This window comes from Molossus molossus, unplaced genomic scaffold (genome assembly GCF_014108415.1).
Source record: "Molossus molossus isolate mMolMol1 unplaced genomic scaffold, mMolMol1.p scaffold_m16_p_11, whole genome shotgun sequence".
Classification (NCBI taxonomy): domain Eukaryota; kingdom Metazoa; phylum Chordata; class Mammalia; order Chiroptera; family Molossidae; genus Molossus; species Molossus molossus.
In genome coordinates this window covers 8,163,925-8,188,521 of record NW_023425346.1, presented here as the reverse complement: position 1 = coordinate 8,188,521, position 24,597 = coordinate 8,163,925, and the positions used below count along the sequence as shown (strand labels likewise).

General features: G+C 40.9%; 1 protein-coding gene across 14 annotated transcripts in view; it reads right to left on the bottom strand.

Annotated features, from left to right (window-relative positions):
• The window catches only part of CLASP1 (cytoplasmic linker associated protein 1), a 279,036-nt gene that overhangs the window by 155,100 nt on the left and 99,339 nt on the right, over positions 1 to 24,597 (bottom strand). For all 14 annotated transcript variants that reach the window (XM_036253618.1, XM_036253629.1, XM_036253619.1 and 11 more), the window contains exons 4-7: positions 22,900 to 23,003; positions 21,702 to 21,793; positions 19,532 to 19,607; positions 16,053 to 16,150 (exon numbers count right to left, since the gene is read on the bottom strand). In XM_036253618.1, coding sequence (XP_036109511.1) covers positions 16,053 to 16,150; positions 19,532 to 19,607; positions 21,702 to 21,793; positions 22,900 to 23,003 — 370 coding nt within the window. The remainder of the gene's footprint in view (positions 1 to 16,052; positions 16,151 to 19,531; positions 19,608 to 21,701; positions 21,794 to 22,899; positions 23,004 to 24,597) is intronic.

The window sequence follows — 24,597 nt, the reverse complement described above, 5'->3', positions numbered from 1 at the left end:
TAGCTGCCTCAATCTCCACTCAGGCCAATACAATGGCTCCTATCAGTTACCACCTCAAGGGGTCAGTAACCTGACAAGTCTAATACCAACAAAGCATCCCTTCGGAATGGCTTTTGTCTGCTACTTCTGAGTGCAGCAATAGAAAATGCCTCTCTTGGGACCTGTCAATTTGTACAAGTCTGAAATGATGAGTTTTACATGTTCAAACACATTAAATACATAAATAATAATTACCCTCTGAACCCAAATTTGTTTTGTAAGTTTCTTTACTAGTTTGACAAATTATCAATATCATTTTCTGCAGATTTTTCTGAATTTCATATTCAATTCTTCAATCTAGTTCTCATTTATTTTACTACAGGATTCAGACCTAATTATCCCTTCCTAGAATACTTTAAAATATAAATTTAAAATGATTTCCTAGAAACAAATACTAGTAACTTCACAGTCAACAAACTTCACCTGTACACTCAGGTGAAGGCTTTTTAATCCACTACTCCCAGACAACCATTCTAAAATATATGAGCAAGGATTCTAACATGAAAAAGAGAGACCTGCCCTGGCCGGTTTGGCACAGCGGTTGGAGCGTCGGCCTGCGGTACTGAGAGACCGGGTTCGGTTCCCGCTAAGGGCACGTACCTCGGTTGCAGTTTGTCCCCGGCCCTGGTTGGTCGTGCGGGTGGCAGCCACTCGATGTGTCCCTTCACATCGATGTTTCCCTCTCTTCCTCTCTCTCCCTCCCGCTCTATCTGAATAATAAAATGGAAAAATGTCCTCGGGTGAGGATAAAAAAAAAAAAAAAGAGAGAGAGACCGACATGAACAAACACATACCCAACTTAGAGAAAAGGAGAGACTACGAAAAATCTTTAAAATATGTCACCAATACTTCCTTCCAAAGAGATAAAATAATGCAAATGACAAAAGCAAACAGGTAGCCCTTCAAAAATGGCAGTATAAGGAACTCGGCAAATCTGGCAAAATCACATTTTTCAAAATTCTGGAAATTAAGTAAAGGCTTACAACCATCCGAGGATCATGCCTCAAGAAAAACGTTTGAATCTTGGTAAGAATAGCAAGTTTTCTATTGTTTTCCTGTGCCCTATGTCCATCTCCAACTTACCAGCTGAAAACCCAACAGCCTCATAATTACAGCAGTCTGAAAACCAGCGGCCTCGCAGCCCCAGGAAAGAGTTGAACAAGTCTGCAGCTCAGTAAAAATTCCCATTCTGCCCCTCTCGGTCCTTGCTTCCAAAATGACCAAGAAGAGGGGGAACAACAGTAGTGCCAGAGAAAAGGCTGCGGCCCGTGCACCCTATCTGTTGCACCAACTATGCCAATGCATGTCCGAGGATAAGGGCATGAAGAAGTTCATCATTCAAAACACAGTAGAGGCCACAGCCATTAGGGGCATTTACTAAGCAAGGTTCTTCCTTGCTTTTATGCTTCCAAAGATGTATGTGAAACTCCATTTCTGTGTGAGTTGAGCCATTCACAGCAAGAAGTCAGGATTTGTCCTCATGAACCCCGAAGGACCAAACACCCCCATTTTGACCTGCAGGTGCTGCCCCACAACCTCCAGCAAAGTCCATGTAAGGAGCTAAGTCCTTAAGGACTGACAAAAAATTCTCTGGAAAAAATGAAATGGAAATTGTACTTAAAAAAAAAAAAAAAAATCCCCATTCCAAGAGAACTGTCATTATCTGACCTGTATGGCATCTCCTGAAATCCCCCATTCACAAAATTTGTCTTTTTTTAAAATGATTCAGAGCATGCTCAGTGCAAGACCCTTTATCCTGAAGCCACCAAGATCAAAAAATCAGGGACAACTGCTTCCTATGGCAGCTCCTAAGATGGTAATAACAACTGGAGCCAAGACACTGACCAAAGAGCTTACAAGGAAAAACTGGAAAATAAGATGTTCAACTCGGAAAAGCTCTGACATATTTCTAGGAAACTAGGGGGCCACACGTATGAGCAAGGCTGGGTACCTGCCCAGGAAAGACCCAAGAAGGTGCTGTATCACCTCTGGCTAACCTTGAAGCTCTGCACAAGAGAGCAGTAAAGGGGAAGGCAGAGATGCATGGCCTGACTGCCAGCCAGAACATGGAAAGCATGCCCCAACATACACAGAGGGCGCTTCAGCAAAGGCTGAGAGACATAGTGGTTGAAGGCATTTAACAAAAACCTCTGTCCAATAATTAGTTGAACACTAAGCTGACCAAGCAGAGGCTTCAGCAGTCATACACAACAAAAATATGCAGACTTTACAGAATTAGTTCAGGCAAGTCACTAAATAAGCAATGAGCAACTAACACCATCAACAGCAAACCTGCGGAGGGGGGAAGAATGTGATTTCTGAAGTTGCCACAACATATTTAAAATGATCAATTTCAACAAAAAATTATGAGACATGTGAAAAAAAAAAAAAAAAAAACAAGAAAATATAGCCCATACACAGAGGGAAAAATCAGTCAACAGAAACTATCCTTAATGGATGCCCAGACGTTGGACTGAACCAGATGAATATTTAAAACCAATTATTATAAGTATATTGTAAAAAACTAGAGGAAATAAATACTAAAGAACTAAAGAAAAGTATAAGAACAATGTACCACCAAATAGAGAATATCAATATATATAGAGAAAACATAAAAAGAATCATGTAAAAATTCTAGAAATGAAAAGTACAATAATGACAAAAATTTACCAGGGACTCAACAATGGATTTGAGCTGGCAGGAGAAAGCAGCAGCAAACTTAAATGTGAGTCAACTGACAATACCCTGGTTTGAGAAAAAAAAGAAGAAAAAACAGAGGGAAAAAAAGGAAAGAATAGCACCTAAGAGATCATATTCTTACGTTACCAACATACCAATAACATACACATAACGGGAATCCCAGCAGAGAAGAAAGAAAAAAAGAAAGAATATGTGAAAAAATAATGACCATAAACTTTCCAAATTTTATATTAAATATAATATACATTTAAAGAATAAGCTTTAATAAATTCCAAATGGGATAAGTTAAAGAGATCCTAACCTGGACAATGATAAGCAAACTGTCAAAAAAACAAGACAGCCCTGGCCGGTTTGGCTCAGCGGTTAGAGCGTCGGCCTGCGGTCCTGAGAGACCCGGGTTCGGTTCCCGCTAAGGGCATGTACCTCGGTTGCAGTTTGTCCCCGGCCCTGGTTGGTCGTGCGGGTGGCAGCCACTCGATGTGTTCCTTTCACATCGATGTTTCTCTCTCTCTCTCTCTGTTCCTCTCTCTCCCTCCCACTCTACCTGAACAAAAAAATGGGAAAATGTCCTCGGGTGAGGATTAAAAAAAAAAACAAACAAAAAAAAAAAAGACAAAGAAAATCTTGAAAGCAACGATATAGAAGCCACTCATCAGATACAAGGATCCTCAATAAAATTAGTAACCGATTTCTCATAAAAAACAGTGGCAGCCAGGCAGTAGTGGGATGACATAGTCAAAGTCCTTAAATTAAAATCTCAACCAAGAATTCTATATTCAACAAATTTATCCTTCAAAAATGAAGCAGAGAATGCTCTCTGAACCAGATATTTGGGTCTTTAAATGAAACCATACTACCAATATAATATAGTGCATGTAGACTCTGTGGTGGGAAAAATGAAAAACTTAAAACACTCCTAGATAAAAAAAATAAGAGTCCTTCAGACTGAAATGAAAGAATACCATACAAAGCCCAAATCCACATGAAGATATAATGAACACCAGTAAAAGTAACTAGAGTGTACAGCCCTACCCCGGTGGCTTGGTTGGAGCATCATTCCATACACCAAAGGGTGAGGTTTCAATTCCCAGTCACAGCATACAACTAGGTTGTGGGTTCGATCCCCAGTCAGGATGTGTGAGGGAAGCAACCAATCAATGTTTCTCTTTCTCTCTCTCTTTCTCTCTCTCTCACTCTCTCTCTCAAAATCAATAAAAAAAATATCCCCGGTGAGGATAAAACAAAAAAAGACTACAAAAGTAAATGTAAAATAATATACATAAATATAAAAAATAGCATAAATGTGCTTTTTTGCTTTTAACTCTTTTCCTGACCTACATAACTTTAAACTACATAAAGCAATAATTACAAAACTGTGTATGTTGGCAAACTTGTAAGGTACAAAGATGTAATTTGTGTGACAAGGACAGCAAAGGACAGGAGAGAAAAATGAGCTATGTAGGAATAAAGTTTTTAATACTGAAACTAAGTGTAATAATCCAACTAGACTGCTATAAATTGTCTATTGAAATCCCCAGAACACTGAGAACTTCCGAAAGAAAACAAAAAAAAAGAACGGTGAAAAAAGTAAAATGGGCCCTGGCTGGTTTGGCTCAGTGGCTGGAGCATCAGCCTGCAGACCAGAGAGTCCCGAGTTCGGTTCCCGATAGGGGCACGTACCAAAAAAAAAAATTAAATGAGTAGAAATACCCATTTAATACAAAATAAGGCAATAATCAAGGAACAGAGAAACAAAGAAACCATGGCACACAGAACACAAATAGCAATTCTACCTTATCAATACTACATTAAATAAAAACAAACACTCTACTGAAAAGGCAAAAATTGTCCCACTTAATAAACAAACAAGACCCAACTATATGCTATCTACAAGAGACTCATTTACATACAAAGACACAGAGGTTGAAAGTAAAAGGATGGAAAAATATATTCCATGTAAACAGTACTTATAAGAGACTTAGAATGGTTATACCATTATCAGAAAATATAATACAAAAACTGCTACTAGAACAAAGAGGGACATTTTACAATGATAAAAGGGTCAATGTATCAGGGAGACATAACAATTATATGTACCTTAGAACAGAGCCCCAAAATATATGAAGCAAGCTCTGGCCAGTTTGGCTCAGCAGTTAAGAGAGTCAGCCTGTGGTCCAGAGAGACCTGGGTTCGGTTCCCACTAAGGCACGTACCTCGGTTGCAGTTTTTCCCCGGCCCTGGTTGGTCGTGCAGGTGGCAGTCACTCGATGTGTCCCTTTCACATCAATGTTTCTCTCTCTCTCTCTCTCTCTCTCTCTCTCTCTCTCTCTCCTCCCCACTCTATCTGAACAAAAAATGGAAAATATATATATATGAAGCAAAAATGACAGAATTGAAGAGTAAAATAGATAATTCAGCAGGATTACCTGAAGACTTCAATATTGCACTTTTCAATACTAAACAACAAAATGCAGATTCTCAAGTGCACATGGAACCCTGTCCAGGACAGACCACATGCTAGGCCAAAAAAATAAGCCTCAATAAAGGACTGAAACCACAGAACATAGAAATTACGATCTATGACACAATAGACTGAAATTAAAAATCAGTAGCAAACAGAAATGAGAATGTCACAACTAATGTATAAATTTAACAAAACACCCTTAATAACAAACGTGTCAAAGATAAAATCAAATGGAACACTATGAGGCTATAAGAAAGAAAGATCTCTTACCCTTTGCAACAGCATGGATGGACCTGGAGAGTATTATGCTAAGCAAAATAAGCCAGCCAGAGGAAGAGAAATCACATGATCTCATTTATATGTGGAATCTAATGAACAAAATAAACTGACGAACAAAATAGGATCAGAGGCATGGAAACATGGAACAGACTGAAAGACCTCAGAGGGAAGAGGGGTGGGAGGACAGAAAGAGATTAATCAAAGAACATATATGCATATATGCACAGCCCATGAACACAGATAATAGTGTGGTGAAGGCCTGGGGTGGGGCAGGGACTGGGTGAGGGGAGCAAAGGGGAGTGGGAAATGGGAGACATCTATAATAATGTCAGCAATAAAAAAGATGAAATCAAAAGAGAAATTAGAAAATAAACTTTGAGATGAATGAAAATGAAAGTATAATATACCAAACTTTCAAGATGCAGCTAAAACAGAACTCTTTACAGAAAAATGTATAGGCATAAATGCCTATCTTAAAACAGAAGATCTCAAAAATCAATAATGTAACCTTCACCTTAAAAAAGGGGGCAGGGGAAGCAAAAGCAAACCAAACAATAAAAAAGAAATAAGAACGATTAGAGCAGAAATATATAAAAAAGGGAACAGAAAAACATCAGAACAACAAACCAAGTAAGTTCTCTGAAAAGACCTTCAGCTAGAATGACCAGAAAAGATAAGACTCAAATTAAAAGATGAAAGAAGACACATTATAGCTGTCCTTAGGAAAAAAGAAAATGCATTACAAGAGAACATCATAGACAACTGTGTGTCAAAAATTAGATAACCTAGATAAAATTCCTAGACAGACACAAACTACCAACCTAGACTCAAAAAGAAACAAAATCCTAATATACTTATACCAAAAGACATTAGATTAGTAATCAAAACACAACCCCTAAAGCAAAGGCCCATATGGCTTCACATTTGGTGAATTCTAATAAATGTTTAAACAAGGGCCGGGCTGGTGTGGCTCAGTGGATTAAGCGTCCTCCCATGGTCAGGGCACATGCCTGGGTTGTGGGCTCAATCCCCAGTATGGGGCATGCAAGAGGCAGCTGATCGATGTGTCTCTAACACATCCATGTTTCTCTTTCTCCCTTCCTCTCTCTCTAAAAAAAAAATCAATAAAAACATACTAAAAACAAAAAACAAGAATTAGTGCCAATTCTTCACAAAGGCTTTTAAAGTCCAGATGAGAATAGGAGAAACTGCGGAGAGGAGGAAAGGAAGAAAGGAATTCTCTGCACTTTCCAGTCAGGTGTTCTGTAAATCTAGAACTACTCTAAAAATAAAGTCTATTTAGATAGATATAGAGACGTAGATCTCTATATATAATAGACTATATATAGTGATAGATATATAAATATTACTAAAAATTAAAGAAAACACTTTCCAACTCATTCTATGAGTATCACCAAAAATTCAAAAAGACATCACAATAAAAGAACAGACCATTATTCCTTGTGAATCCTGAAGCATGTAAAAACAGTTATTCACCATGACCACGTGGGATTTATCCCAGGAATACAAGGTTGATTTAATATCTGAAAATTTAATTAATGTAATATATCGATAGAATAAAAACAAAGTAACATAATCTCAATAGATGCAGAAAAAGTATTTGACAAAATCGAACATCCTCTCATGATAAAAAGACTAACAACCTAGAAATAGAACTTCTTCAGCCTCATAAAATCATAAACAAAAACATCCACAGCTAACATCAAAATGAATGGTGAAAGACTGAACTTTCCTTCTAAGATCAGGAATAAGACAGTGTTGTCCCTTCTCACCAACGTTTTTGTTTTTTTTAAATAGTAGCTATTATTACTATTCTTTTTTTGCATTTATCTTCAGATAGAGCAGGAGGGAGAGAGGGAGAGAGAGAAACATTGATGTGAGAGAGACACATCAAGTGGCTGCCATCCACACGACCCCAACCGGGGTGGGGATAAACTGCAACTGAGGTACATGACCTTAGCGGAAACCGAACCTGGGTCTCTCTGGTCCGCAGGCCGACATTCTAACCATTGAGCCAAACCGGCCAGGGCTCACCAAGGTTTTTAGGCAAGAAAGAAGAATAAAGGCATACAGACGAGGGAGGGAGGGACGGACGAAGGGAGGGACGGACCGAGGGACGGACGGACCGAGGGACGGACGGACGGACGGAGGGACGGACGGAAGGAGGGAGGGAGGGAGGGAGGATGGATTTCTATTGGCAGATGACCTATCTGTATATAAAATTTCCAAGAAGTCCCCAACAAAACTATTAGAACTAGAGAGTTCAGCAAGGCTGTGGGACTCAAGATCCAATTTTTTAAATTATATTTCTACACATTAGTAATATATGAAACTGAAGTTTAAAAAAAAATCTGCTTACAAATAGAATCAAAAGAATATAAATGCATAGAAATAAATTTAACAAAAGTGCAAGCCGTGTCCACTGACAACTACTAAGCAAGTGTTGAAAATAATTAAAGGTTTGAAAGAAATGGAAAGACAATCCACGTTCAAGACTTAATGCTGTTATGATGGCACTATTTCCCAAACTCATTACAAATTCCATTCCTACCAAATCCCAGCTGCCCTTCTGTGCAGAAACTGGTAAACTCATCCTAAAATTCATATGGACACGCAAGACACCCAGAATAGCCATACAATCTTGAAAAGAACAAAAAACTTGGATTTCAAAATTTACTACAAAGCTACATTAATCAAGACAGTGTGGTGGTAACTAGAGTAGGCATACTGATCAAAGGGATAATACTGAGATTACTGAAAAAACTCTTACATTACATTAACGGTCAACTGATTTTCAACAAACGTCCTATAAAAATTCCATGAAGATCAAAACGACAGAAAGATACCCATTGAATGGCTATTATCAAAACAAAACAACAGAAAATAACAATTGTTGGCAAAGATGTATAAGAACACAAATGGTGCAGCAGCTATGAAAAACAGTATGGCAGCTCCTCAAAATATTAAATAGCCCTGGCCAGTTTTGCTCAGCGGTTAGAGCTTTGGCCCACGGACCAGAGAGTCCCGGGTTCAGTTCCTGCTAAGGGCACGTACCTCGGTTGCAGTTTGTCCCCAGCCCCGGTTGGGGTTGTGTGGGTGACAACCACTCGATGTGTCTCTCTCACACTGATGTTTCTCTCTCTCTTCTTCCCTCTCTCCCTCCCACTCTATCTGAAGATAAATACAAAAATGTCCTCAGGTGAGGATTAAAAAATATATATATTAAATACAATTCCCATACGACCCAGCACTTCCATTTCTGGGTATATACCTAAAAGAACCGAAAGCAGGAACTAGAACAGTTATGTGTACAGCCTCTTTCACAGCAGCATATTCACAATAGACAAAAGGTGGAAACAATACAAGTATGCCTCAACAGAAGAACAGATAAACAAAATGTGATATATACATACATTCAATGAAATTTGAATGACTCATGCTACAATGTAAGTGAACCTTGAAAACATTATGGTAAGTGAAAGAAGAAAGTCAACAAAAGACTACATTTTATTTGCATGAAATGTCCAAAAAAGGCAAATCCATATAATTAAAAAGACTATTGGTTGCCAGGGGCTGGAGGGAAGGAAGGAATGGAGAGGAATGGAGAGTGACTCCTAATGGATATGGGATTTATTTTTGGGGTGATAAAAAAGTTCTAAAACTAGATAGTAGTAATGGCTATACAATTTTGTGAATATACCAAAACCACTAAATTGTTCATTTTAAAAGATATATGGTAAATTATAAAAATTACAGTATATAAAATATTTTAATAAGAAAGCTCTCATTTAAAAATAAAGAAACTTGCCCTGGCCAGTGTGGCTCAGTGGTTAAAGCGTCAGTCATGCACCAAAGGATCACAGGTTCCATTCTCGGTCAATGGCACATACCTGGGTTGCAGGTTCAATCCCAGGCTTCAGTTGGGGCTCAAGTGGGAGGCAAACAACCAATGTGACTCTCTCACATAGATTTTTTTTTTCTCTCTCTCTCCCCCCTGCTCCCTCCTTCCCTCCCACTCTCTCTAAAAATCAATGGAAAAAATATCCTCCAGTAAGGATTAACAAAAATATTTAAATTAAAATTAAAAATAAATAAAATAGAATGCTATAAAAATGGAATATACGATAAACAAAAAAGAGAGTTTGGAAATTAAAACAAAAAGGAAAAAATTTTAACCAAATATCCAATAGAATAGTTGGAAGATTAATTTGAGAAAATCTCACAGAAGACAAAGCAAAACTGTGAAGCTATAAATGGGAGAAAAGTATCAGAAAACTAGTCCAAGTGGTCATAATATAACTATTATATTTACAAATATAAATAATTATAACTTAAAAAAACTTGCCCGGATCCAAACGACATGAGGTTCCAAATGGAAAGGCCCTGCAAGTACACAGTACAACGAAAATAGTCTCTATGAGACTCATTACCAAAGTTTCAGAGACAAACACTGGAGACAAAGAGAAAGTTATCTACATAGGATGAAGAATCAGAATGACTTTGGACTTCTCAGTAAAAACACTGGAAGCTGGAACACATGGGCATTAGTTTTAACATTGTGGATGAGAATGACTTTCAACCTAGATTTCTAAAACCTGACAAACTAGCAACGTCAAAATAGATAAAGATATTCTCAGACTCAAAGAAAGTCTCCTCCACATCTTTTCCGAAAAAGCTATGGGAGGATATGCATAGCTAAAATGAGAGAGGAAACCATGAAAAATGGTCTACAAAAAAACACCAGACACACCTGCACAGAAAGAAGAGGTGAAGCTCCAGGTTGATAATAGAGATGCCAGGCTTATACAATAAGCATAAGGCAGTGAAGGCAGCCAGTCAGACTGGAGCAGGCTCAAGGACACGTCTATAAACCAGCAGTACATAGACAGTCCTGGTATATAAACTATAGACAACTATGCAAATGAAAATATGATTAATAACCCAGGACAGCCTAGTTGCTGTGGCTCAGTGGATTGAGCATCGTCCCATGGACTAAGCGGTCCTGGTTGAATTCCGGGTCAGGGCACATGCCCGGGTTTCAGGCTCAATCCCCAGTGGGGGGCATGCGGGAGGCAGCTCATCGTTTATCTCTCATATCTATGTTTCTGTCTCTCTCCCTTCCTCTTTCTCTAAATAAAATCAATAAAAAATATATTTAAGCTCTGGCCAGTTTAGGTCAGCAGTTAGAGCATTGGCCCATGGACCAGAGAGTCACGAGTTCAATTCCAGTCAAGGGCACATGCCTTGGTTGCAGTTCGGTCCCTGGTCCTGGTTGGGGTCGTGCAGGAGACAGCCAATCGATGTGTCTCTCTCACAACGATGTTTCTCCCCCTCCCTACCCCCTGTCTGAAAATAAATGGAAAAATATCCTTGGGTGAGGATTTTTTTTTTTTTTAATCCTCACCCGAGGACATTTTTCCATTTTATGTTCAGATAGAGTGGGAGAGAAAGAGAGGAAGAGAGAGAGAGAGAGAGAGAGAGAGAGAGAGAGAGAGAAACATCGACGTGAAAGGGACACATCGAGTGGCTGCCTCCTGCACGACCCAACCAGGGCCAGGGACAAACCACAACCGAAGTACGTGCCCTTAGTGGGAACCGAACCCAGGTCTCTCTGGACCGCAGGCCAACGCTCTAACCACTGAGCCAAACCGGCCAGGGCAGGACTTTTTTCTTTAAATCACCCAAGACAAACAAAAGGTTGTAAGGAAAAAAGGTAAAGTAATCACAGTTGACCAAATATAACTAGCAGCTGTGAATGGCATACATAAGTATAATATAAACTAAATGTTCTAATCAAAATGAAAACGTACTGTATTTGGTGGATGACGAGATGGCAGCTGCAAAGAGAGCTGAAATTTCTCCATGATGTGAAATAAATTCTCATAGTGACAGAAAACTAAGATTTAGCAATACATGCATAGTATTTAGAGATACAGCAATAGATACAAAAGAATCAATAAAAACAGGTGACAGTGTTTGCCTCTGTGGGAAAATGGCAGAAGGGGTAAGGAATTGCCTTTTTCCAATATATTTTATAAACCTAGTCAACTCTCTGTATAAATGACTGGCAGTAAACAAAACTTAGAATGAGAGGAGATATCACAGAGCACATTTCTCATCTTGCTTTTGCCTTGGGCCCTCTCTACAGCACTAAAGCTTTATCAAGCAAATTAAAAATAAGAAAGTTTCCATGTTCCTTTACTAACACAATCATTAAGTAATAATGTCTAGTGAATGTTTATAAACTTGTAAATAGGTTGAAACAGCAAAACAAATATTATGGGAGCTATTCAAAACTACAGGTTCACCAAGTAAGTTTACCAAAGTTACAATGTATCAGATGACATGCATCAGTTTCATCTACAAATGAAACTGTCTTCAGGGTTAAAGCAGCTGCTATTTCAGGAGCTTGGTTCCTAAATGATGGTACCAGAGAAAAACTTAACACCAGTCTTTTATCCATAGCTTCGAAACTAAATATACCACACTGAATAAAAATATTTTCTGGAATATCAATGGGAGAACAGTGAATGTCGTAGCATGCTAAAAGCACATGTCTATGAAGTAAGGCACAGGAGTTACAGGGGTCTGTTTATACTTTATTTCATTGCCAAGCACACTTCCCAAATATCATACAACTATATGGCATTTCACAATAGATAGCTACAAATTGTGTACGTTCTGCACATATCATGTACATAACTGTGAAAATAATAGATTAAACAATGTAAAGTGGCCAAAAACTGCACTAACTGAAGTTCACAGCTCAACTATGCTGAGACCCTGTGTGGGGGGTGGAAACCCTCTAACACGATGATGACTTGGTTGAATATCTCTGCTTTATAAGCTGCCACATTATTATTTTAGCCACCAGGTGAAAAGACTAAAATAACGCCCAGCTGGTGTGACTCAGTGGTTGAGTGTTGACCCATGCACCAAGAGGTCACCAGTATGATTCCCGGTCAGGACACATGCCCAGGTTGTGGGCCCGATCCCCAGTGCGGGGCATGCAGGAGGCAGCCAATCAGTGTTCTCTCTCATCAATGTTTCTCTCCCTCTCTCCTTCTCCCTTCCTCTCTCCTCTCTCTAAAATCAATAAAGGAAAAAAAATAAGACTAAAATAACTTTTAACACATGGCCCAAACACGTAATTCCAGCTCCGCCAAAGTGAAGCTGATGAATGTATGTCTCTTTTTCCCAACTGTGAAATGAACAAAGAAAACTTCTGCTCAAATGAGAATATTGTTATCATTTAAGTAATTTAGCTACTATTAAGGCATTCTTTTTCATCATATTATTTCTCAGAGTTACAATTAATCTTCTCAAATATAGCACTCAATGAACAAACTCGTGAGAGGTCAGCATTTTTGTTCCAGGACTAAGTCCAAGTTTTAGAAAGCACTAAGAAAATTCTACAATATTTTATTAGGGCAATGGAATCCTGCTAAGCTGAAAAATCTGCTACGCTCACATAATAACAAAAAAGTCTATAACGATGTAACAGAAGTACAGAATGTTCGAGTATTCCAGTCAGCCGCTCAGAGCCACAATAGCAGACACTGACCTTCCCCAACAATGGCAGGATTCTTTAAGTCTCATTCCATTTGGACACATCCCCAACAAGATAAAGGTGAGCCAGAGCCTCTGACCCTCACAGTGCTAGATCTTAGGTAAGTCATGTAATAAATCCAAATACATTTGAAGCTTCAGGTTCTTTCACTAGAGCAAAGTTTTTAAAGAACTACTAGCCTCACTCTCCAAGCATTGTGTATTCTAGAATTTTACAATAATGACTGTGAAGTATGTGGGTCCATTTCTGCTAGGACGACCTTCTCCATTTGGTTCAGAATTTTTTTTTTTTTTTTATCCTCATCCGAGGATATTTTTCCATTTTTTGTACAGATAGAGTGGGAGGGAGAGAGAGGAAGGGAGAGAGAGAGAGAAACATCGACGTGAAGGGACACATCGAGTGGCTGCCACCCGCACGACCAACCAGGGCCGGGGACAAACTGCAACCGAAATACGTGCCCTTAGCGGGAACCGAACCCGGGTCTCTCCGGACCGCAGGCCGACGCTCTAACCGCTGAGCCAAACTGGCCAGGGCTGGTTCAGAATTTTTTGGCAAGATTGTAGTAACATGAAACTCCCATTCCTATTGACAGAGGCCCAGCTCTTCTGTAGCTTTTTACTTATTTAAGTATTTGGCCCTGGCTGGTGTAGCTCAGTTGGTTGGAGCGTCATCCTGTGCACCAGAAGGTTTTGGGTCCGATTGCCAGTCAGAATACATTTCGGGGTTACGGATTTGACCCCTGGTTGGGGCGTGTACAGGAGGCAGCCGATCAGTGTTTCTTCTCACCTAAATATTCTCTCTCCCTCTCTCTCTCTCTGAAATTAAAAAAAAAATTTTTAAGTATTTGTTAGTAGAAAGAACACATGACATACATGCCTGGGAGTCTGAAAGAAATGGTTCTCACCCCAGTTCTGGCATTAACTACCTCTGGGACCTTACCTAAAATACCCTCTGTATTAAGGATCCCCCAGGCCACTCCCACATTTAACAACTTGCTGAGACAGTTCACAGGGCTCACCATATAGTCCTACTTACAGCTATGACTGTTACAGGACAATTATAGTTAAAGAACACAAAGTAAAACCAGCAAAGGGAAAAGGTGTGTGGGGTGAAGACCAGGGACCTAGGCACAAGCTTCCTCAAGTCCCCACTGGTGAAGTAACACAGGACATGGTTAATTCCCCCAGCTACAGGTCGGGACAACATGTGAAATGCGGTCTGCTCATTACAGTCTCAGTGTCTGGGGGTTTTATTAGAGCTGGTCACATAGACACCCTCTGACTAGCATTTGTCAAAATGTCAGACTTCCAGAAGGCAAGCAGGTATTCGGAGTCACACCTGCACAGTGGAGCACAGTGAGCTACTCTCATCCCACTCTTTGGGAATACTGGTTTCCCTCCCCAAATTCAAGTTTCCAAACACCAGCCCAGGGCCAACTCTGCAAGCAGGTGCTTCCACAGACAGCAGCTCAGGCCTGCTATGTTGACTCCTTTCTACACCCACCTCTCTAGATCTGCTTCGCCCTGTCATTTCCCCGGACCTATGAGCTCACCACAGCAACCTTCGAACACTGCACAGGAATCCCACTATGTAAGATGGTCTGTTCATGGCCTAGGGTCACTACGGGCTGCACAGCATGGTGAGGCCATCCTTGGAGCAAGAAAGAGTCTCACTGCTTAAGGCCTGTTTTCCCAACAATGATCGTGACATCATCAAACAGCCCTCTCCTTCCAGTTCCTGCTCTCCCTGTTTATCTGTGTCCTCCAGTTTTGCCCAAGAGATTGTTTCGTGTAGTTTTGTCTTTAAGTTTATCTCTCACCATAAGTGTTCTCACCATCCATTCAAAGTCAAGACTGAAGTTAATAAAATAGTCATAAAAACTCTATTCTCATAGATGTCCTTTTGTAATACATATGAAGAGTAGTTTTATTCCCATCTCATTATCTTGTGCACAGCACAGGGACCACGGTGAGAGCAACACTGGGGTCAGACATGACTCAGTAAGAAGTATAGTCCACTCAGCTGCTCATGGAAACCCTACCTCAGGGGCCCACTTCTGTCATATCCAAGTACGGGACATCAAGACATAATGACCCTGTATATTTCAATATTCCACCCCACATCCAGATGCTCTATAAACTCTTTTGTGAAATAGGATAAAGAAAATTGAAAGGCAAGTCAGAGAACAGGACTTCAATCTTAGCCCTGACTCTTATTAGCTGTGTGGTCTCTCAAGTCACTCAAGTCTCTGGTCCTCTACTGTTTCCATGGTCACAATGACAGGCTCTGACACGCTGCTCTGAGTCCAGTCCATGTCTAACTTCCCAGGGTTTTCATATTACTTTCCCCTTAAAGGAATGGGACGGAGCAAAGGGTTTAAAATTCATTTGATACAAGGTTTCTACATCACAGTTCAAATCTGGAATCCAATTATTCATTATTTTTTTAAATTCTGACCCAACAGAGACATCCGGGCACAAGTGTCCTTGATCTGATAAAAAGCTGATCCCCATGCATTGACTTTGACATGGTGAGGCTGACATTACTGAACAGAATACTACCATATCGAAGATGGTTTCCAAACCCAACTTGTTCTTAGAAATGCTCTATCTATTCATTCAAACAAATATATATTCTCAGCACAAACTATAACTAGGTGCTATGTGTATACCATACATAGAATCATAGGAACCAAAAGAATGCTGAATTTTCAAAATCAATCAATTTCAAATATGCTTCTAATATCAGGACATGGCACAGGACTTGGCTAGATGTCTGGGTGAGAGAGTCTTACTTTTGCGGAGTTGGACTGGAAAGGAACCCCTGAACAATGATCAGCACAAGATCTCCAACCACGAACCCACAAACCATACATTTCTTTGAATAAAATTATTGCAACAAAATTAGTAGTGCAAACCAAATGTTAACTGAAAAAGAGAAGGGGGAAAGAGCAGAAGAAGGGAAAAAGTCTGAACTCACCGAGACTGTGGCAATCCTTTTTTACTGAGATCTGCCCTCACACGTTCTCCTACATGTCTGTAAATTTCCACTAAGCTGTTTATTGCTGCATCTCGAACCTAGATGTAAAAGAAGAGATCTTACAGGTGCTCGGTGTCACCCCACAGCATTCCTCCTGGGACACAAGAGGCTCCACACCACCCCAAGTTCATCACCAGTTTACCAATGCAACTGTGAGTACAATCCTTTTTAGAAATTTATTAACAGATTAAGCCATGGTTAACAGTTTTGACTCTGCAGGTACAATTTCAAAGAGCTGAAAAAAGTTAGGTCCCATCGCAAATACATATTCAAGTCCATATCCCTCAGTTTTTTGTGTGTGGTTTTTTTTTTCATTCTTTATGATGATGTCAGGAAACTAGAATTTTCAGGGCATCTTTCCAAATTAGAAAACACCAGAAATAAATAAATTATACTAAAAATAAAACACCATGTAAGATATTCTGGATTGGGATCAAACCCTTAGTAAGCAAGAAAAATGGGTAGTACAGGCCACACAGAGCCCTGTATTCAAGAAGCTCATAAAAATTAAAAGTGGGGGAAAAAACTAATAGTGCTAGAGGGGAAATGGGGAAAGGTCCATATAGTCTACATGTAGTATAGGACAGGATATAATAAAATACATTTCATACAAAAGTACAAAGAGCTCATAGTTTAAAGGAGGGAACAAGCATACTACGGGATACCAAGAAAAGTTTTATTGAAAAGGAAGGAACCACTTAAAATGTGCTTAGAAGGAGTGCATTTTACCAGATAAAGATGGAATGAGACAGATTCCAAATGAGGCACAGACTGTACAAAGGCATGAAAGCTGCCAGTGTGGCTCAGTGGATTGAGTGCCGTCCCATGAACTGAGAGGTATCAGTTCGATTCCCAGTCAGGGCACATGCCCGGGTTTCAGGCTCAATCCCTTGGGGCGGGGGGAGGGGGGATGCAGGAGGCAGCCAATCAATGTTTCTTTCTCTCCCCTCCTCTCTCTCTTAAAAACAAACAAACAAACAACAAAACAATAAAAGCATATTTAAAACCAAAAGCAAAACAAACACGAGAGCAGATGTGACCGTTAAGTCTGGAGAAATCCCTGCTCCACTAGCATACCCTAGAGCCCCCTTCCTCTTTATGCAGGACGACACATTCTCCCCACTGATCTACCAATTTTGAGTTGGGATTCCAGTTACTTGAAGCCAAAAGCATCCCAAGCACACATCCATATATCTATCTGTGGGCACTCTGAGAAGCTTCTGAGAGGCTGGCCGGCTCTGAGTCACACTGCACTTAGAACAATATTCAAAGGAACTCGAATCCTCTAAGGCAGGAGTGTCAGCACAGTTCACACTCGGTGTCAGCGGCCGCCTGCAGAGCCAGGGCGACTCCCCGCACTGAGCCAAAGGCTAACACAACATCTGGCACCTGACAAGACACAACTGTCCTCTCTCGTCTGAAACGACATAAACAGCTAAGAAAGGCAAGTCATTCAAATAGTTGTGGGGTCTCTACTCAATCCAAAAACTGTTGAAAGGCAGTCTTGAGACGATAATGAGGAGCAAGTTACAGTCCTGACCCTCTGGGGCCAGTCACTAGCAAGAAAGACTAATGACCAGGTTAAAAGCAGGAGCACAAGCAACACATGCACCCAGGAAAAGGGCTGTTTAAGCAGGTCAGAGAAGCGGGTGGGAAGCCTCCTGGCAGGAGGGGTCCTGGGAGATGTGGCCTGTGTCTCTGTGCTACATATGTATATGTGCTGATGAAACGCTCCTAAGGCAGATGTGAATAACGATCATCTTCAGAGGACTCGGTCTGGAACGTCCTGGCTGACTCTATCTACCACATCTTGCTGACAGCTGCCCAGAGAGCACCAACCTCATTCTACCCCCAGTGTTCATCTCCCACAGGCCCGTGCGACTATTCACAGCACTCGTGTGGCCAAGTAAGCAACTGCACAAGGAACAAGTAAGTTTAACTAGCCAGGCTGGCACTTCTGCTCCAGTAAAGGACACCATGTGGCAGCAGCAATGTCCTCAAAGTGTAACCTCTATAAAAGACTTTTCCCACAGAAGACAAAAATGGAGATAACATCCAAAAGGGGAAGGGTGCAAAATAACTCATTTGGTAATTTAGAATGTTTAAGTCGTTTATTTTTAAATTAATGTTGAACATAAAGTATGGTTCCATAAATAAAAATATCTAGAAATTATATTTCCAATGTTATGTATTTTCAAGGAAGGCTGGATAAGAGGATGAGTGGGAAGAAGAAGGTGCCAGCAGGAAGACCAAGGAGCCTGAGAGGCCAGGGACAGAATGAAAAGCAGCAGACAGAGCAGCAGAGAGAAGGCGCGAAAATGCAACTAGGAGTAAGAGCGCAGATAAAAAAGAAAAGATAAGACATGAACAGGAGGTGTCCCAGAGCTGGTGAAAGCAGGAGAGAGTACAACACAGCCTCTCTGGAAGTCACTTCATAAAGGAAGACCTGTTTGGCCCTAGCTGGGAAGCTCCATTGGTTAGTGTCATCCCCATACACCAAGGTTGCAAGTTCAATCCCCTGGTCAGGGCACATAAAAGAATCAAACAATGAATGCATAAATACGTGGAATAATAAATCGATGTCTCTCTCCTTTCCTTTCTAAAATCAATCAATAAATAAAATGAAGGCCTTTTTACTGTACAAATATTTCTTTGGTAAATTTTTGTTCCTATTTTCAGTCCTTCTACCTAATGAAGTGTTTTTCTTAACAGTATGTATGAGCTGATGTCATACAAACGCCTCAGCGCTGAACAGAACCAGCCCAGGTGAGAACTGGCTGCTCTGGAGCCCAGACCTGGAAAACTGCGGGAGCAGCTGGGCACCTGTCACAGGTTACTGACTCCTCTCCCACCCTTCACACTCAGCAAGTACTGCTGTGTTTTCATTTGTTTTATGCGTGTGTTTAATTTAGGTAAAATTTAATAAACTATCTACAGTTCTTAAAGGTTCAAGGAGTTTCCACCGGGTGTACACATCTGTATGGCCACCAACCAAAGCAAAACACACTATTTCCATCGCCTCAGAAAAGTTCCCTCAGCCTTTTCCAGTCCATCTCCCCCACCCCACAGGCAAGCACTGTTTGACTTCAATCAGCAGTGACCACTCTCCCCTGCGCCCACCCTCTTTTGGGTGCAGAGGTGGTGGCCAGAGTGATATGGTCCTGGAGGCTGGTCTGGGTGACATCCTTCATAAGCAAATGAAGACTCAGCCCCATGTAGAGAAGAGGACAGAGTGGCCACCACATTTACCGGTGATATCTTATAAATGCTGAAGGGCATTAATGCTAATTATTTCAAACAATAATCAAAGTTCTATAAAGATGAATAAATTCCCACCTGTCTGTCAGGTGTACACAGAACACCAACATACATCTTAACTGTCTAAAACCAATGATCACTCCTCATTTAAACACACTCACCTGGCTGTTTGGATCTCCAAGTAAATTACATATATGTGGCACAATCTTGCTTAGTGTCAAAGTATGGGCTCCAGAGCTGAAAGCAAAAGGAGTATTTTATTACTGGTGAAAACAAAGAGGAAACAGAAGCCTCTCTGGCCACACTCACCCTTCCTCTGTCCCTGGCCCAACTGCCACCTCACACCCAGGCTTTCGTCTTCCCATTGTCCCCATCTCTTTCCCATATAGCTCCAAAATAAGTGTGCTATGGCAATCCCTTTGCACAGAGTTCAAACCATTAGCGCTTCTCACCGACATGTCCTCCCCCTGGCACTCAGGTTCTCTCCAATCTGGCCCCAATCTTTAAGGCCAAGCCAGAGCCCAGCCTTTCCCAGTCTTGCTTGCCTCCCACATGGCTGTCTCTGCATTATTATGTCATGTAATAGTTCCTATTTTGGCCAGCTAAGAAGACACAACTAAACTGGGAGTCCGTGAAGGTCCTCGCTGAATTCTCTATCTGTGCACAGCTCGATGCTACGACTGACATTCAGGTAGTAGAAGCTGAATAAAAAGACTGATAAAGTGGTTGCAGAGGATTCCAACTAAACACCACCTGCTGGAGAACACTGATTTACAACATTCACCATCACAAACACTGTCACTAATACCCTTGTGAAGGCAACTCTCTGGCAATCTGGTTTCTTCCTTAGAAACATTTTAAAACTTCCAATACATATGACCAAATTTAATGGCACTGAAAAGGCTAACATGTTAGGAGGGGTAAATTTTACACGGTGACATAAACATTATAATCCCAATTTTGTTTTTAAAAGTAGTCTAACTTTACAGCCTTGGAATAAAATGCACCACAGTTAACAGTGATTATCTGAAGGTGCTATAATTATAGGTAATCATAATTTTCTTCTTTATGTACACTTTCTATAATGCAACTAAAACAGTGCTTTGTAATTTTTAATTTTAAAAAGGACTCTCCTACAAATAAGCACATGAAAAATATTCAGCATCAACAGTCCCTAAGAAAATACAAATTCAAACCTCAATGAGATATCATTACACACATATCAAAATGCCTAAAATTAAAAACAGTAATAACATTCAATGCTAGTAGGGATATAAAAAAATTGATTCCTTCATACAATGCTGATGAGAATATAAAACGGCATAGACAACTCAGGAAAATAGTTTGGCGGTTTCATTTTAAAACTAAAAGTTTTGGCTAAGGTTGAACATAGAAATCTGTTCTTCTCAGTTTAACACCAAATATGTCCTCTATCCAAGGACAGCATATTAAATAAATTTTGGAGGCAGAGAGATAGACTAGGAGTCCACTCCATCCATACCAGGCATCGACCCAGTATTGGAGTACCTCCAGGAACTGGTGCACCCCTCAGGTACAAAAATTGGCTGTACAAAGGATAGAAAGTTACTACAAAAAAAACAAAAACCTAAAAATGAATATACCAAATGAACAGCCATTGCACTCTTGAGCACTGACCCAAGAGAAATGAAAGCTGATGCTGAAACAAACTTGTACATGTGTTTAAAGCAATTTTATTTATAATAGCCAAAAACTGGAAATGATTAAAATGTCCTTTGACAAGTGAATGGTTAAACAAAGTCTGATACGTCTATGCCATGGAATTCTACTAAGCAATAAGAAATGAATTATTGTTTAAGTAACAACACATACGTAACCTCAAGAGAAGTATGTGGAATGAAAAAAGCCAATCTCAAAGGTTTTTTGAGTCATACAACGTAAATGACTCCATTTACATAACATGCTTGAAATAAAGCCACAGAACGGGAGAACAGACTATCAGTTGCCAGAGGTTAGGGAATGACTACAAAGGGGCAGCAAGGGAGCCTGGGTGATGCACAGGTACCTTGACAGTACGGTAGTCACATGGAACTACACACGACAGAACTGTGCAGAACTGCACACAGGTGTGTGACCAGAGCAATGTGAATAAGCTCTGTGGTTGTATCAACTTCCTGGTGTTGCCATTGAATAGCCAAGATGATAACACTGGGGGATTGTGGGGAAGAGGGTTTGCATGGCAACTCCCAGTACATTTCTCTTCAACTCCCTGAAATCTATAGTTATTTCAAAATAAAAAGTTAAAAATAAAAAATCTCAGCCAAGGAAACCCTCAGGCCCTGCCCCACTTACGCATTGAGTGTGGCAACAAGGCAGACACACGTGCCTTCCCGAGTCCGGAAATTCTTGTGCTTGAAGCCTCCCAGCATTCGGTCCCACACGTACTGCAGATGGCAAAGGACAGGTGAAAAGAGAACAGGAGACTTCTGCAGCCTTTCGATTAATATGGGGCCAAAAAAGGAGGGACCTCTCAACAGGTGCCAAGTTAGTTCCCACTGAAACCAACCCACTTAGTCATCTTAAGAGCATATTGACAAATGCTGACTTATATTTGTGTATCAAGTTACATTTTTTCAGAACACACTGCTTTACATAATTGCATTTAATTTTCCCAAAACAACCCCCAAAGGAGGTATAGTTGGCCCCATTTCATGGGTGAGAGGAGGGAGGCTGAAAAGGGTTGAGTGACTTCAAAGAGCAAACACTCATATTGCTCTCCCAGCCTAGAACACTGTCTACACCCACAAGTCAAATATCTGCTCATCCATGAAAGCCAGTCTAGTTTTTACCTTCCCTAGGAAGAATTTTTCTGATAACATCCCCCTCCCTAACAATGCTCAGCTGGACCCTGGAAGGCAGGGCTGTGTCCCTCTGTCCCAGCAGCCCCAGCTCACTAACAGACAGAGACAAAGGCTCCAGTCAGGCTTCCTAACACCCAAGACACCATAACTTTGCAGAGAAATATAGAAATGTTACATAAATGAGCTCAAGTCTATGGATGAAACCAAGCACTGAAAACCCATGTTAAGTCCACCAATTTATGCAAAACACACCCTTTGTTATTTATTATTTATCTAAATATCGGGAAGAGGGATGAATAAAAGCTATGAAAATTTTCATCTGAAATACATCAGATTAAAAAAAATAGTCTTTCTGCCCTGGCCGGTCTGGCTCAGCAGTTAGAGCATCGGCCCGAAGACCAAAGGGTCTTGGGTTCAATTCCAGGTCAAGGGCACATGCCTGGGTTGCAGGTTCAATCCCGGCCCCAGTTGGGGTCATGCAGGAGACAACCAATTGATGTGTCTCTCTCACATCGATGTTTCTCACTCTTCTTCCCTCCCTTCTACTCTTATCTAAAAACCAATGAAAAAATATATTAGGTGAGGATTAACAAAAAGAAAAAAAGAAAGTCTTTCTATATGGAGTAACTCACTGATGTTAGAGTACCTCACACATGCCAGCAGGCCGTAGAACGCCTCCCTTGCCCTACCTGGGGATTAGCAGCTTGATCCATGATCTTTAGCAGCAGAGTCTGGTCTTGATCCCTCACAGAGTCTTTAGCATCTCCCAGTCTGTCTATTAAACTTGGCAGCACTGGAAATCAAAATGCAAACTGATTAAATGAACACCTGTTGGGAGGCAGGGGTGCAGTGTGGTCGTCAACTGTTGATATTTCAATTAACTGGGAAGACAAAATCCTGGCCTAAATGAGGTCCATTATCTAAAAGCACCAATCCTGTGCAGCCAGTGTGGCTCAGTGGTTGAGCATCCACCCATGCCCAGGTTGTGGGCCCAATCCCAGTGGGGGGCATGCAGGAGGCAGCCAATCGATGTTCTCTCTCATTGATGTTTCTCTCTCTCTCTCTAAAATCAATAAAAAATATTTAAAAATATACAAATAAAACCACCTATCCCCAGAATTCTACTCTCCTTGTTAAAATCCATGGGAACTACTTTAAGAATTCGCAAAATCCTTTTTGCATGGGCATAATATGTGTCTCCTCCTTTACTGCACTCCCCTCCAGCCAGCTCCCAACATATTTCTATGCTGGTGAAATAGGAAAAGGATGTCAGGAAGACCTCGGCAGGAAAGAATCAATACCAAAGAACATTTAGGTAAGAGAGGGGCCCCAGCATATTTGCTCGGGGGGAGAAGGAGCAGGCCCAGTCTACTGTCTGTCCCTGTGTGTTTTAACTTCACACAGCAGCATGCGTGCTGTCAGAGTCCAGCTCTCCCACTCCTCCTCCACACGCCTGGGTGTGGGCCCCTTAGCGCTCCAAAGGCACTTGCATCCAGAGGTCAGATTCTTCTGAGAGTCTATGAACCTTTCTTTTACAAGAGGGTATTCCTAACAATTCAGCTACTTTAAGAGAAAAATGAAACACTGTTAAAATGTCGAATTTCTTAAAGTGAAGGGGATTTTTATTTGCAAATGGACAGTTTGTTCCAGAATGGGAAAAGGGTTCTTGACCTTATCCAAAGGAGCACACTAACCAGAAAGTTAACAGGAAATAACAAATACATGACATGAAAGTAGGGAACAGACTGACAAACCTCAGAGGGAAGGGGGTTGAGGGGTTGGGGAGCAGGAAGAGATAAACGAAAGAACTTACATGCATATATGCATAACCCATGGACACAGACTACAGTGTAGGGGAGGAGCATATAAAAGACAAAATTAATTAATTTCAAAAGAACGTAACAAAAACACGTGTACCAACTGAAACAGAGGCATCTGTAAGGAAATACTTGCACACACAGATCTGCTTAGGACTCATGTTGTCATGACAAAATCCCAGAGGTTGGGAACTCGGAGATGACATCTCCAGATCTATGAAATCTGTGGCTATTTTTATTTCATTTTATTGACATGTTTTCCTTTCAAAATAAGAGTGACCATTTACTACACACTTGCAATGACATTTACAATAGAAATGAAAGCGGTAATACCGATAACAATCCCCTGGAGAAAACAGCACTGCATGGGATTTGCAGGACTCCTCAGAGAGAAGACAATGCCTCTCAAAAGGAAGGGTCGGGGGCAGACGGCCTGGCCAGCGCTAAACGAGACGGCCGATTTGTGCGCCAGTGAAAGAATTAGCAGTGACACTCCCTGCTGGGGCACAGATGGGAAGCAGCCAACAGAAAGGTGCGGGGCGCCGTGGGGCTGCGCGGGGCGCCTGGAGG